This window comes from Metopolophium dirhodum, chromosome 3 (assembly GCF_019925205.1).
Source record: "Metopolophium dirhodum isolate CAU chromosome 3, ASM1992520v1, whole genome shotgun sequence".
Taxonomy (NCBI): Eukaryota; Metazoa; Arthropoda; class Insecta; order Hemiptera; family Aphididae; genus Metopolophium; species Metopolophium dirhodum.
This window is the reverse complement of record NC_083562.1, coordinates 11093136-11110149: the sequence shown is the minus strand read 5'-3', so window position 1 is coordinate 11110149 and position 17014 is coordinate 11093136. Positions and strand designations below refer to the sequence as shown.

Genomic DNA, 17014 nt, shown 5'->3' with positions numbered 1-17014 from the left:
CATCGTTTTTAGCATGCTTAACTACATACATTAAAACAAAACAAATTGCATAGTGTTGATCCGGTAAAACAGTAAAGTTCCATCTATTATTATCTACAGTCCAAAAGTTCCCATGCACGATGGTGTCTGTGGTTCGTTATAACTTATAAGTTTGTAAGACGTGTACACATTATATGTGACGCGATACGTTTTTTGATAATTAAAATAAAGTAATAAAGTAATGTTTTTTTTTCAATTTGGTGGAGTATTTTTCTGAAGATTGGGCAGGTTGAGCTTTGGTAGAGAAAACTAGGTATAAATGGTCGATTAGCATATACGTTGCAGAATTCTTTAGTTCGGAATATAGGTCTAACAGGATATAAACCTATAAGTGGCGTAAAAGCGCAGCACACTGTCTGCGCGGAAATAACCATTAACCGTCCATTTAAAAAAAAACTGACTACAACACTGTCCCTTGTCAATTTGTCCGGCATAAATAAACAAATATAATAAAATATTATTAATAATAATACTTTTTGATTAGGTACCTACCTAATAATAATATTAAAATAATATTATGATCGTAATAACACCACCACTTTCATCAACGGTACTCAACATCTCGTGTTCTGTTTTAATATCTAAACAAAATATTCACCCAGTGTGGCGCAAATAATTAGTCATAGTAATCTGTAAACCGTTACAATGTTTAACCTTAACTTGAGCTTTTTGATTTCTCGAATCAATTATTCTTTTCTGCTCAGCTATTTATTTCTTGGAAAATTCTAGTCAATTAATGTAATCAATTTCTTACTCAAAGCTTAACTCTGGACCGGAAATCGGACTTTCCGGATGTTTCGTCCTGCCGATTTACCATCAAAGGCATTTCGCAATTCGTTACTAACCTATAACCATCAGTATATACGTGACTGTTGTAATTGAAATTACACATTATTGTTTCGCACTTAACATTTTATTTTATATGAACCTCTAATAATACGTTTTACTTGGAATAATTATCGTAGTTGACCATTTGAATTATTTGAGGTCCTTCACTTTGAATTTGTACCAATCCGAAACATTTTAAAAACCTATATGCACGCGGGGAGTTCTCAGCGGGAGGGTTATTCGAATCTTCAGTTTCCTTTTCGTGTTTAGAAAATACACAGAGAATAGGTTCGTTACTGTGGAAAAAAAAATCGTACAAGTACACTCGTCGCTTTTGGCCCTTTTATTTTTCATATATGTCACCGGAGGCCATTTTGCGCTGTTAGGTAATAATGTTTCATTGTGACCACATGGTGCGTCTATTAAACACTCGCAAATGAGTTGATGAACTGTCGTAGAGACGTTAAAGGTCGGCTATTTGAAAATGGATAAAATAAAATGGCACCTGCGAGTGGCTGCAACATCATTTAACTGCAGTGCGCTAAAGTATAAAATCGATATAGGTGCAACAATACTGGGTGTATTATAATATAATGTATAATGTAGAACTGTAATGACTTATAAGTGTATATAATGTAATATTATATATAATTACATAGTTTAAATTATTAATAATTTTCAATGTTATGATATATTATGTAGTATGTAGTAATATTATTTTTATGATTATTTATATTAAATGACATTCTAAATATCATATTTTTTATAAATTAAATAAAATAATATTTTATATAATGTTCATCTCTGAATTGTATTTATGTTTGATGTGATACTTATCGTCATTGTTGTAGATAATATAAATCATTAATACATTATTAATCATTTCCCACTTTTTAGGTGAACGATTAATGTTGGGGTGCAAACAAAAACTGCACTTACAACATACTGTAGGTACCATTGTAACGAATAAAAAATGTAATCAACTTGGATTTGCTAGAGCTAGATAGCAGTAGAGAGCTTAGAGCAATAGCAGCAAAAACCATATAATATAGGTTACCTAATAGCAGAGTGGGTGTATTTTTGTTTTAAACTGTTTTTTTTTTTTTGGTTCAAAACGATATTTTAAACAAAACAAATTGTTTTAGTTTTAAATTATATATTTAAAACGGCTTCGACCACAATTTCGTGGAGTAGCAGTAGTTAGAATAACATAATTATTATGATCGACGTACAATATAATAAAATAATAAATAAAAATACAATCGTAATTTGACTACTTTGAGAACTTATCGTATCCGGGGTAACTATACGGTATCTCTAGTTGGTAAAAATAATTACCTAACTTGAGTTCAGAACGTTAAGTTATAATAGTTATTATTGAATAGTAAAAATCAATACATATTACTTATTGCTTAAAAAATAATATAAATGAAATATTAATTAAGTTATACTTAAGTATAGTCAATAAAAGTATATTTGTTTACTTAAACGTTTAATTGATAAGAGTTAAATCATTTTTTTAATTTACCATCTGGGTCACACGTTATAATATACGCTTAAGCGATAATTATGCATCTTTCAAATTTTTTAATTTTCAAAAATTAATAGAATAGGTACTTAGTAATCATTTTATTTCATGCTAGTTATTATAGTAACCTTAAGAAATTATATATTTTTTTCAACTAATTTATTAAATTTAACAATATATTTTATTTGTTTATTTTATTTAAAATCATTGTATATTTTATAGCGAGAAAAAAGGAAAAGTAAGTAACCACTCTCCTGCACAGAAGGTGTCGAGTGTACCTCGTCATTGAGGAATAAGTTACAGTAATGTACTTATGTATTATAATATTATAGTAAGGATATATATATATAATATATATTAGCGAATGATATTATAACACACGAGAGCGTTACTACGAGTCATGACAGTCAAAGAACAATGTGTCGTGGTTATCGTTTTTAAAATTCTAATCTGCTAAATTGTAATCTGCTATTTTTATACTAAATTATAATTAATCATTTTGTTTTAATTTTTAAATTGTTGAAATGTTCGCAATAGTTCCAGTTATTCAAGTATTAGGCATGATATAATACTTATGTATGAGGTATGTGTTAAATTTGAATTCAATAATAAATCGTTGCATACGAAAAACAATTCTGTGCAAAGAGGGTTTGTCAGCCTATTTTACTAAATGTATTATAAAATTATATTTATATTGCTATTGAAGTGATTTGTTTTAATAATAGTAATACAATAGGTTGAATTAATATTTTAAAACCATTGTATTTGAAAATTTAAAATTTAAAAACATAAAAGATATTATAAAATATAATATCATACGTTTAAAATGTCAAGTGTCATTGAATAACATTTTTAAATTACAACTTAACCTTTATTCTATTTTAAAGTGTAAATATCTAATTTAATTCAAATTTTAGTTTAAAATGTATAGTAAAATTGTTTTTAGATTTTTTGTTGTAGTATAAAATACTTATAGTATAAGCAACCTTGTAATACATTCTCAATCTTAAGCTATAAAAATTGAAAATTTCATACTCTTTTATCTTCATAATTATTTGAATATTTTCGTGATTTTGTCAACATTTGAACTTCAAATCTTTAATGGAGAATTACCTATATCATATCATTAATATTATGTAATATAATGTTTTTATTGTACCCTTACAAACTTTAATTAAAATGCGGACTGCTTATATAATAATATTATTGATATGCTTTACGTCTATAAATCAATATTGATAATAATAATAATAAAATAATATTAATAAAAAACATGCTAACATTACAACAGAATATGTATTTACAGTCTTAATTCGGAATATTATTAATTTAATAAAAAAAACATGTTTTTTAATCAAATCCAATAAGGAAACAAACCCACACGATGATCAATCACCTTGTCAATGCTTGTTTATTTCAATGGCAATGGGGGAAAAAAAAAACTATTTAATAATATCTCAGTGGGGTAGAAGAAACTAAAGGGGTAACGATACCATGTTTCAGTAATCCTATTAACGGTTCACACGTAAACCGCGAATACAATAAGCACACTACTAACACGTGTTCACTGTTCCTCATATTATAAAGAAAAATTAGAACTATGTTACAAATATTGAATTTAAAACCAATTAATGAACGGCATAATATTTCCGTTTAACAATAAATTATTCTTGCTGTATTATATAGTTATATTGAATTGCGTTGGTCTATTAATTATTTATTACGACTCCAGGGTTTCACAAACATAAGAAAATCTTAACCAAAAAGTAAAAAAAGAATAGAAACTGACAAGAAATAAAGAAAAGGGCGCAGAAAGGGAGAGAAATTTGTGATCCGACGTACAAACGAAATATTACAATATTGCCTGGGGTTGACATTTGCAGAAGGGTCTAACAAGAGAGGCTCAACGTTCAAATGGGATCCGGAAGGAAACAGGAAGGAAAGAATAAAGAACCTGCGCTCCCTTTTGCCAGCTTTCACTACCCAATAGTAAAAATGTATAAACAAGAAATTGAACGAAAAAACCAATCCAAAAAACTTATCATTTTTATATTTTTTTAAATATAATGCAAAATAATGAAAATAAAAAATATCATTCCTAACATTTTATTTACCGAGTACAATAATTATTCAAAAGAAGTGTATAAATTCAAATTACAAAATGCAACTTAATTTTGCAACTCTGTTATTCTATTTCTTTTAGATTTTAGGTAACATACGATCCTTTACTTCGCTAGTATATGCTACTGAAAACGTATCAAATCTTAATCAACACACAGTTGTAAAACTTTTCTCAATAAGTTTTGAGTGTTAATTATACTATCATAAGTAATATATGTTGATAAATCACATAATAAGAATTACGAGTACTTATAATACAAAATTAGTATAATACATATCATAGGTACAGATAATTATTAAGTAGTATTGTTTTTAATCTGATTGCTACTTGTACATAGGTTGTCTTTTTTTTAACTTGGCTATTATTATTAAATTATGAATATTTAGGAGTTTAGGATCTTAGTTTTTTTTAATGATGAGTAATCACAAATATCTTTAACAATAGAATATCAGATTTTCTAAAAAGAATATGTAGAGTGCTAGCAAATATTTTTAATATTTTTAATTTTATCAAAATAATTTTGAGTTACCAATTAATTACGATTTCAGGTATTTCTAAAGACTTTTAAGTCTGAAAAGTCCAACCATAGTAAGTTAATTGACTCCAATAGGTAGGTATCACAGTTTTTAATAAAGTTTTAATAAATTTTTTAAAAGTCTTCACTGGTTTATAAATTAAGATTTTATTAAATAATACAAGAAAACAATTAATATATACAACAAAGTTATTGATTACATTTAAATTTAGTTATTGTACAATTATGAAAGATAAATTCATGAGAAATGTCTTAAAAGTAAAAAAGCACCGAGTAAACTAATTAATGTGGAACCGATTCGTGTGCCCGCATTTTGAATATCAATTTTTTCAGTTTCAATATATTTATCTGTTAATACGATTACAGATTGTGGTCGCAGTTTTATTGGATTACTAGCTGAAGGTGCAGTTGATACAATATTTCTAAAAACAATAATTACAATAAATTAAAAAACATGAAACTGTTCATAATTTTAACGAGTCATCATTACTCAATCCAAAACAATTTTTAAGTGAGATATTCTAATTACCCTGGATTATATGCAGAATTTTCACTTCCCAAGTATACGTAAAGTTCGTCTTTGAGGTTCTTCACGTCATTGGACAATATGACGGTTTCAGTTTCACTTCCAAAATTCATTACGACAATGTACGATTCGCGTTCCAACAATGATCTAAAAATTAAGTGATTAAGAATAATTATTAACGAAAAGATACAATGCATAATATTTCATACAATTATAAATTAATTTCAACTTTTATTACCTCTTTAAAATATATATCGATTTAGTAATATTATACGTTTGAAGATCACCATATTTTAATGTATCGGTTTTCCGAAGTTGAGACATTTTTTTGTAAAAATTATAGTTGCTAGTTGGTATTTTTTTCTGTGATTCGACGTTTACTTTATAATAATTTGGATTTACTGGCAACCAAGGTTTTTTCGCTTCAGTAAATCCTTAAAAACATTTAATACAATACAAATTATATTTCATAATAATAATTAATCATAACTTTTTTCTTGAATTTAACGTCAACTTTTCAACAGTTATTGATTTCTTTGAGTAGTTCATAGAGTATGCACTGTAGTAATTTGAATACATTAATGACCGAATCGATGCAGTTGAATTAAACAAATAATACATTTTTTTAAATGTTCCTAACCCTTATCAAGATTTATCATAGTAAACTAATTTTAAACATTTCAATATAGATGAAATTAATGAGCGTTCATTTTATAATTTCTTCATACTTATATTTTCAAATTTAAAAACGCGTGTGATAAGATTTATAATCTGACTTAGTGTGGAAAAAAATAAACACACATAAAACATGGCATTATAGGACATATAGGTGCATCTTGGTTTTAGTATTTAGTGTACGTCCTTGGTTCTCTTGAAATCGGCAAGTGACGACGGTGTACCTCGTTTTATGAACTAATTCTACCGATACGGGAAATCCGTCTGTAACGGGTTTTGGATATTTTATCACTTAGTTTATTTTAAATAAATATTAAATATATATAAATAATTTATATCTATATTTTTCTGATATCTCTAGACTCTAATAACAATCTCAGTAATTTTCGTCATAATCGATTGAGTAGTTTTTTAGCATACACGTAACAAACATACATTTATTTATATATAATTATCAATCATAGATTATACTATAAAATTCCCTTTGAACTGAATTCTCGTGTGAGCCACCCTATAGCAACTAATATGAATTGAAAAACCAAACTACAAACACTCCTCGAGTCTCAAAGAATAAATGTATTGCAAAATAAATTATACCTGCGTTTATTGAACTATCCCATTGCATAGGGCATCTTTCATTATCTCTTGTTTCATCCAATTTTCCAGCTCCTGAATTATTAGGATCTTGAGTTTGATCTGGTCTCACATAAGTATCGTCCATGCCAATTTCGCTACCGTAGTATGTAACTTCTATACCTGGCAGAGAAAATTTCAAAGCTGTGAAGAGTGGTACCATTTCAGGACTAAATTTGGTTGGCATTCTAAAATTGTCATGATTTTCCACCTTAAAAAAAATGTATGAGATTAAATTATACGTCATATTTGTTGTATAATATTTATAAGCTTGTAAACGCATTGAAGTAATATTGAATGGGGCACTTGAATACAATACGATTATTTATTAGTGTGTGGACCTATGTCATATTATATTTTGAACATCACGTTTAATATTTTCTTAAAAGCATCATATTATTTTAAAATACTTACCACCCAATTAGCCACCTGGTTTTCAGGCATATTATCTAGCCAATTTTTAATATTTTCGTCTATGGATTCAATTATATTACGTTTATCAACAGCTAATAATGCAAAGTTAAATGGTAAATGAGCCCCAAGTTTCGTTGAATTGCCGTAGTATTGCATTAATACTTTTATCGGTGAGTAGGATTCGGTGGCTATTAAACTGTTCAAATATAAAAATGAATTAAAATAATATTATGAATCTCTCGATTAAGCAAAGAGAATGTAACTTTTGATGTTACATTCATCAAATATATGATAATATTATGATTTACCAAGAAATTGGCCTGTTATTACTTCTCGTATAATTATCGACGAATTCTCTCCATTCCCTTATAATTTCAATGGTTTCAGGTTGATCTACTGTATATGTATGATTCAAACTAAAATATTTTGTTTTACAATCGTTTTCGTTCGTCATACAAGGTTCATCAAGGAATAAATCACTTTCATATAAATGTTTAAGGGCGTCAAATCGGAATCCAACAATGCCTCTATCCAGCCAAAATTGAATTATATCCTTGAATAAAAGTGCACAGTAAAATATGTATACTGATAAAAGACAGAAACAACTCGTTGTTTTTGTCTTAAATGTTTTCCCATTTCCAGTAAAAATTGTTCGTTTCATTTCAGTAAATTTATCTATTAAATAGCAAATTTCAAGATGGTGCTCCCTTTGTAGGATTTATGATATTTGAAATTTTAATTGAGCTATAAATAACTAAATACTTAAATAGATAAAATACCAAATAATTACTTATATTTCGCTTCAAAATTATAATACCGAACACCAACGATATCACCAATTTTGATTTGACAATAAGTAAATTTTCGAATGGTAAAAAAAAAACTGTGTTAAAAATGCTGAACGAAAATGTAGTTCTTATATTATTAAATTGTATTTATTATGAGTATATATATGAATAAAAAAGGCATACATGTATAGCGTTCTCTTACTTGTATTTTAATCACTTACCAACATTTCTTTGTGAACTTCTGGGTTTCTAATATTAAAGTCTGGTTGTTTTGAATTAAATTGATGGTAATAAAACTGTTGTCGTTCTTTATTCCATGTCCAGCCAGTACCACCAAATATACTCATCTGTGTAAAAATTGATTTTCATTCAAGATTTAATAAAGTAAATTATTTTTAATTTAAAAATTCTTATGAATATTAATAAAAACTATTTCACATGATGAGGTTGGTAAAACTAAGTATTATTACCATTTTGTAAATATCTATGCTTTTTATTCTAATAAACATTTGAGAAAATGCTTTTAAAATTACAATAGTATTATTAAAATAATATAATGAATTTTAAAGTTCATAAATGTTATTTACCCAATTATTTGGAGGTTTTGGTATAATTGTTGAATTTTTTAAAACTTCATCATGGTTTGATGCGTTACGCCAAACGTAATAATCTGCGTATTTGCCTTCTCTTTCAACTGATTTCTTAAACCACTCGCATTTATAACTCGAATGGTTAGGTATAAAGTCTGTTACTAATTTAAGATCTAAAAAATATATGTTTACAGTGATCTATCACGTCATGTAATATGCTGTTAATCTGCAAATTAGTCATTACTAATAAATAACAATTACTTCGTTTCTTCATTTCTAATACAAGTTCATCAAAATCAGTCATTGTTCCAAATATAGGATCTATCTTATAATAGTCTTCAACATCATATCCCATATCATCCATAGGTGATTTGAAAAATGGACCAATCCATAAAGTCTCAATACCAAGATCAACGAAATGATCTAGTTTCTGGGTAATACCTGAACATTTTGAATAAAATAAATAATAATAAATTGACATAATATTATATAAATACCTTTTAAATCACCAATACCATCATTGTTACTGTCTTTAAATGATCTTGGATACACTTGATATGTTATTGTGTGCGACCACCACTCATTAGTTGGTTTTGTAGCACGGAAATATACATTCCCGTTTACGGTGGAGCATGTATATGCTATCACCATAAACAAGAATACATCAAATGTCCCCATATTGTTTTTAAATATAATAAATTACCTAAAATAATAAATATCGTGTTATAATTTGTCGACAAAAAAATATTGGATTTTAATATGAAATAATTCAAGTGTAGCTGTAAAAGGTATATAATAGGTAAAAATTATAAAATAATCATTAAACTAATTTGTATACATTTGATTAGTTTTGCAGTTATAATTTATAGTGCCATTAGAATCTATGTTGAAAATAATGGTAATTTAAACAAAAAATGAATACCTATTAACTAGGTACCTACAATAATGTATTTCAAATATTTTATTTACGAACAATTATTATATATTTAGGTATATATAACCTTTTAATATTTTTTATTAAAGTGTTTAATCATTTATAGATAAGAATAGTTAAATATTTTTTCTTTGAACATCAAATTTTACTAAGCAAAGAAAAATTAAATAAATTCGTCTAAAATATGATTTTAGTGCTAAGTCATACAGTTTATTTTTGTTAATAGACAATGGTGAAATAACTATAATAGCTAAATATTAAGTATATTACATTTTTAACTTACAACAATTACAAGACAGTTCAATAAAATAATTAACTAAAAATATTCAACTATGGTTTAATATAACATGAAATGAATAAACGTTTAGGTAAATATTTTTTTAGAGCGAACTGTGAGGTGTGTGCAATGGTGCAATGTTCCAATAACTGTATTGACCTGAAAAATATTCCCAATTTATATAAACAAATTGTGTTTGTTTGATCATAAAAAAAGGATGGTATATTTAAGAACTTAATCACTTAATAATGATAAAAGCAATAAACACAGTAGCTACATTATTATAAGCGCAATCACTGGCATTACGTTTAAGATAGGTGTATTAGGTAACTATTGTTCTATATTCATAATAATCACGTGATGGTTATATAATATTTAAGTATTTAAATTTTTTAAATTCAAGCCCCACTGGCTGGTAAAGTTAACTTCTCCCCTGCCTAAGATTATCTGTAATATATAGATAAAAAAGTACCAAATCAACTAAAATAATACAACTGACAGTCGGTATCAACAGTATGTAGGTACCAATACGGTTTTCGTTAAAACCAGCGTTTATTATCAATTGGTAATGTCCAGCCGATTCAATCACTTAAACTAAACATCTAAGTTGAAATATTTATTAAATTAGGGAAAATCATTCCAAAAGTCATTCCAAATTTATAAACCAGTTGCCATTACAACTAAACGTGTTCAGATAAGTGTTAACTGTCCTCGTGCGCGGAATTAACTACTTCAGCGGTAAATCCACAGATAAACCGACCCAGGTACCTCTATAATTAATTGAAAAAAAGTGGGTAAGTGGATGTCGCTCTGCTGTACCGTAGGTTACAAGTGGGTCACTGTAATGGATGGTGTTAAATTTGAATTCAATGATATAATATCATTGTAAAAGAAAAACAATTCTGAGCGAAAACGGTCAGTCAGCCTATGATATTAGGTACCAAGTATATTTTATGATATTATTGTGAAAAAAGTAATTTATATATAAACTATTTACATATAAATCAAAATATTTGGAAAAGGTTATGGTGTATAGAAAATGCTAATATAAACATTCAGTCAAAATTTCATGTACCTACGGTCATTTGTATTAGAGTTGCACCAAAAACCAAAATCGATTTTCTCAAAAACAGATTTTGCGTAAAAATGTCCGTTTTTCCTTAATTTTTCTTTTGTTTTTCACGTCACTTTTGAGAACTACTGGGAAATTTTTACTTTTGACCCCCCAAAGTACCAACTAGATTCACTTTCCTATCAGAAAAGTTACTGTTGACGAAAATCCAAGCACTTTTACTGTCCTAAAAGGTAATGACAGACACAAAAAAAATAAAAAAGTTAAATTAAAAAAAAACACACATCATTGTAAAATCAATATATTCATCGCTTCGCTCAGAATTTGAGTTGAGAATTCATAAAATGTTTCTTTTTCAATCTAAGATTTGAAAATATAATACAAGATTATCCATAAGTTTATCTACCTTTATAAAAAAAAAATGTCTACAAGAAAGTCAAATTAAATTTTTATTAGCGTTCGAAATTCTTATTTTTACAACCTTGATATTCACTTGATTTCTTGTGTAACGATTTTCTTATTTTTTTGTAATTAAAAAACGTATGTTGACGTATGTTTGACAAAATGTATCAAATTTAAAATGTAATCATTATTTTGTAGTTAAAAATTTATAAATGTAGCTAAGGATTGAAAATTTAAAACAAGGTTCCACATAAATAAGTATATATATAAATTACTTTATTCACAATAATATTATCAAATATACTTATTTCATAGGCTGCTATCATAGGCTGACTGACTGTTTTCGCTCAGAATCGTTTTTCTTATACAATGATATTATATCATTGAATTCAAATTTAACACCATCCATTACAGTGACCACTTGTAACCTACTGTACAGCAGAGCGACATCCATTTACCCACCTTTTTATGGGTACTAGTTTTGGAATTACGAAAAAATATCACCATTAGTATAAAAATTGAGCTACTCTAAAACTTTAGTCTAAATTGTAATTTTTAAATCTCTTTTTTCAAAAAAATCAATTAAAATTGCCCTGTTAAAATGGGTAGCTATCCTTTGAAATAATAAGATTGTGTGGCCAAATAACTGGGTAATAACATAAAATTCTAAATGTTTGAAAAAATAAATATACATTTATTATATTATACACGATCAAAATACCAACCCGGAAATAGAGGAAGTAAATATATAAAAATGCAAATAATAATAATATATATATAGTAAAATAATAAATAAAATAATAATTATTAATATATAAGCGGCATACAATGCAATTTGTCAAAAATTATAAAAAAAATTTGATATTTTCAATTAATCATATTATAATAGATCTGTAGGTAATAAGTATTCTATGTGTGGCCTACACTGTTCTATGATGACAATTTATTACAGTAAATAAAAAAAAGTCAAAATAATGTTTGACCCCTGGTAGGTCATCAGGACCGAAAGGTACCGAAGATTTATAAAATATTTCATGAAAAATTTAAAAAAAATCCTGAAATGATGACAATTAATTTTTTTTGGTTAGAAATTCATAAAAGTATTTGTGTTCATAGCAAATATTAGAAATATTAATAGAAGATTCCCACACGTTTTTCTACCTTTATCAAAAAAATAAATAAAAAATAGTTCACTGGAAAGTAACGCTATTTATAGTCATGACTCATGAGATATTTTCGATTTTTAATTATTAAATTTGATTATTTATGCAAGGATTATTTATAGGAGCACACATGTCTCCCCTATTTTACGGATTGATATTATAAAATCGTGTATGTAATAATATGTGATTGTAACCGGTTTATTCTGGTTGAGGGCAACTGGTACATTTTTAAAATGCTAATTAGAACCAATTTTCTACGGAAAGCCCAAAAACCAATTTCAAAGTTATAGATTATTAAAGCATTTTTTCAATGCATATTTTTATGCAATTTTGTTTTCAAATTAAGTTTGATATTTTTAACGCACAAGAAACTAAAAAAATTATAAAAATTAAAATAAAATGTTCGACACTTGGTTTTTAGAGTATTGTGTATAATATTATACTCATCTCGTTGGTCAAAACTTGATCGATATCAGTGATTATAATGTTGTTTATTTTAAAGTTTGATTGCTGTAGGTATAAGCATCAGAATCGTCAAAATTGTAGTTCATAGATTTCTCGGGTAAAGTTTTTTAATGGTTATTATTTTACTAAATCTAGCTCAACACTAACAATTTTAAAACTAGAGCAGAAACAACGATGTACCTAATTATGAAATCAGGGAATTTTAACACAAAAATAATGTTTAATTCAAGTATAACAAATCAAAGAAAAAAATACTGTTAAATTCAAATAAGGAAGCACATAATATAAATTATAATGACACGGTCTTATAATAACTAAATTACCAATCATTAAAACACGATGAACTAACGAAATCATTTTTTATATAATTTATTATATAATTATATTATAGTGATACCAATACACCGGTGAAAATTATACATATTGTAATATTTTTAAGTGTTTTCATCTAAATAATAAATATACTATTAATTACCAGAATTTAAAATAATATAATATTATGTACCTAGTTACTAGCTTAATAATAATCTATTTAAGATATTAACATTTAACATTATTTAAACTTAATTTATGTAAAATACTTTTTATAATATTAATTAGTTAGATATATCTGTAACGTATTATTAACATATTATTCTTATCTAGTTTGTATTTAAAGCAATACAATATTTTATTCAAATATTTTTACCGTATTTACGGTACATACCTATATCAAAAATAGTAAATATTTGTTATTAATGTTATTATATTAATAATGCACAACGTTTTACTAATCTTAACCCAATAGGAAATAAATAATAAATCCTTATACAAATGTATTGAATCGAAATATTATCTACATTACTCTGAATAAAATAAGCATTAAATAGGTATATATTTTATTTGTCTATTAATTTAATGAAATCATGTTATTCTATCAATTTATTTTTTATTTTTTATCTATTTCCGTTAAAGAAAACATTATACTCTTTTCTACCACTGTTAATATATAATATATTTGTTTAATACAATCAAACACTTTCAAATTGTACGTCATTTATTACCGTTCCCTGATTTTTTTTTTTTAAGAACTCCTCCAGCACTAAAAATTAAATAGGCTTTCAACTTATGCATGAGATGAAAGTTCATTATTGAATTTTAAAAAAGGGGAAAGTAGGTACGATGTGGGTTTTTTTTGTCTTAGGTAGAAAAACTTATGTGAAATCTTCTATTAACATTTTTAATCTATTAGCTATGATAAAAACATTTTTATGAATTTCTGACTGGAACATAATTATTTACAAAATTCAAAAAAATGTTTATGGCTATAAATAGCTCCAAACAAGTCAAACTAGTCTGAAAATATTACTATACATAGAATAGAGATATTGCTAAAATGCTGGAGAGAAGATGGTCTGTCGGCTAATATAACTAAAAATATTTCATGATATTGCTATTAAAGTAATTTATTTTACTATTATTGACCTGTTACGGTAGGTTGATTTAATTATTGCCAAATGTGTATTTTATCATTTTCCACATTTTTCATCATTTTCCCATTTTATACATGATACAATTTCCAAAATATTTTGACCTTTTTGACTATTTATAGACATTTTAAACTAGATTTGTTTTTTCTTTATTAAATGTCGATACAGACTAATGATCTTAGCCGTCGAAGCCTTAATCCAATAATAATAAAAAACAAATATAAGTTGATGGACAGTCTTAGCTCAAAATTATTGTTTTTCGTATACAATGTATTTTTTATCGTTGAATTCAAATTTAACACATTCTTTACAGTGAATCCTACAGACAACTACTATACAGAAGATCAGTACCCACTCGTCCACTTTTTTTTTCAAATAGGTATATTTATTATATTTACAAGAGACACAGACATATTTTACTTAGTATTAGGTAGATATCTAGTTTAAATGAGCAAATTATATCCCCAGTTTTCTAGTTCAAAAGTATTGTTAGTAGATATTTGTAGTGTTAGTTCAAATATATCATTAAATATTATTTAAGTTGTTAAAGATTATTAAATCCATTAATACTCAACAACTATAAGCTAAACAATCATAGCACACACGTGCTTCTTTAAAGCTGATATAGATAATTGACAATATATATTAATTCAAATAACAATAATAGAAGTATAGTTAGTATATATTATCTACATATTGGTTAGACTATTCTTATAATATTAAGTGATATTGCAATCAGATATCATTAAGCTAGAATAATTTTTATTTTTTTAAATACGATATTGAAAATGTGGACAAGTGGGTACCGCTCTACTGTACATTTATTGTCCTGTCCGTCACTATAATGGATGTTATTAATTTGAATTCAATGAACATGTAAAATCATTGTACATGAAAAACGAATCTGAGCGAAGATGGTCCATCAGACTATATTGGTAAATATATTTTATGATAGGTATTCTTTCTATTATAGGTAAAGACATTTATTTTACTATTATTAAAACAGTAGGTGGGTTAAATTAATTTTTACCAAAAACTTTTCATTTGGTTAATGAACAATTAGCCAGAGATTAATAAAATCATTATTTTTCATTTAAATTCCTTTGATCCAAATTTTAACTTAAAATATCCAAATATCTTAGATTTTTTTTTTACAGTAAGAAATATTTATGAGAAATCTAGTTTTAAATGTTCAATCCTTAACTATCCAAATTGAACATTTTAAATATTTTTAACTACAAAATAATTTGCTCGTGATTATGATGAACTTTGTCAAAATTTGAACTTCAAACACAAAATCAAACCCAACTTTATGAATCCATATAGGACCCTAAATATTAAGTCTCCTTCCTCAAAGAAACCAGATTGAACAAGCAAATTTAGAAAAAAAATATGTTTCCTATGTAGGTACACATCATATAAAAATATATATTTTTAAAAATGATGAAATCTAATGCGATGTATTATAAATTATAATAAACATTATATAAAGATTTGTTGAAACTAATGGCCTTAGCTGCTGAAGTTGCAGATTAATAAAAAACAAAATAAAAAAATATTTTGTAACCATATTTATCAAGTGCGTATTATTAATGTAGAACCATATATTAATTTAATTTTACATAATACTAGCGTCTTAATTAGTAATAATGCATATTATGTATAAAGCACGTTTATCTTTATCCAGTGAATAAGGTCTTTAAAATGTGAATCATTGTATTTGTAATCAAACACAATAAAATATTAATGAAAAAAATATTTCAACATAGTAAAGTCATTGGCACATTACATCATTGCAGACACTTCACAGTTAGCTCCGAAGCTGGGCAAGGTAGCGATTTTTTTAAACTAGTTGAAGTTGAGTCACTTTAATAAAAAAACTAACTAAGTTAAAATATAAATTAGTTTCTGAAACCGTCTAAATTTCTAACTTAGTTAATTAAAAGTTAGTTAATAACTTAAGTTAGAGTAGAAGTTAGAAGTTAGTTTTTTTTATAGAACCTTTTTGTTTTTATAAAACCTTTTTGTTGAAATGTAAATAATAAGTTATCTAACTTAAATTATTGATTAAAATTGAAAAATTGAATGAAACCCTATAGTAATTTGATCAAAATTTTCTAACTAGGTAAGTCATAATTTCAATTAAGGCGCCCGGTGCCGATGCCATTTTATCCTCAAAAATACACTCTGCGCGAATAACGATACCACCTTGTAAAATCAACCAAATTTCATAATTTTTTTTTTTTAATTGCTAGAGGGAAATATTCTACAGTCCTCATCGATTTCTGTTTTTCAATATTTTATTCTCAAACTTTATAATATGTCTAAGAAAATACAAGATAAAAAGTATTTTTTTTAATTTTTTTAATACAATTATATGAAATAAAATACAAAATCAGAGATCGATGCGGGCTGTAAAAAGTCTTCTTCTTTCAGATAAAAAAAATAGTCATCAAAATCCGACAATTCTACAAAGCTTGAGAGTTATTCCCGTAAACTCACTTTTTTCGATATAATACACTCTATAGACCCCCCCCCCCCCCTAAAGAGGTAT

General features: G+C 26.3%; 1 protein-coding gene across 1 annotated transcript; it reads right to left on the bottom strand.

Annotated features, from left to right (window-relative positions):
- Nucleotides 1–5180: 5180 nt before the first annotated feature.
- Nucleotides 5181–10039, bottom strand: LOC132940354 (maltase A3-like). The gene is made up of 11 exons (XM_061007900.1): nucleotides 9896–10039; nucleotides 9176–9381; nucleotides 8940–9119; nucleotides 8676–8851; nucleotides 8310–8435; nucleotides 7609–7853; nucleotides 7301–7496; nucleotides 6851–7097; nucleotides 5817–6012; nucleotides 5582–5725; nucleotides 5181–5474 (listed from the first exon to the last, which is right to left on the bottom strand). Exons 2-11 carry the CDS (start codon nucleotides 9354–9356, stop codon nucleotides 5291–5293), a joined length of 1875 nt encoding a protein of 624 aa, XP_060863883.1. The 5' UTR covers nucleotides 9357–9381; nucleotides 9896–10039; the 3' UTR covers nucleotides 5181–5290.
- Nucleotides 10040–17014: the final 6975 nt, after the last annotated feature.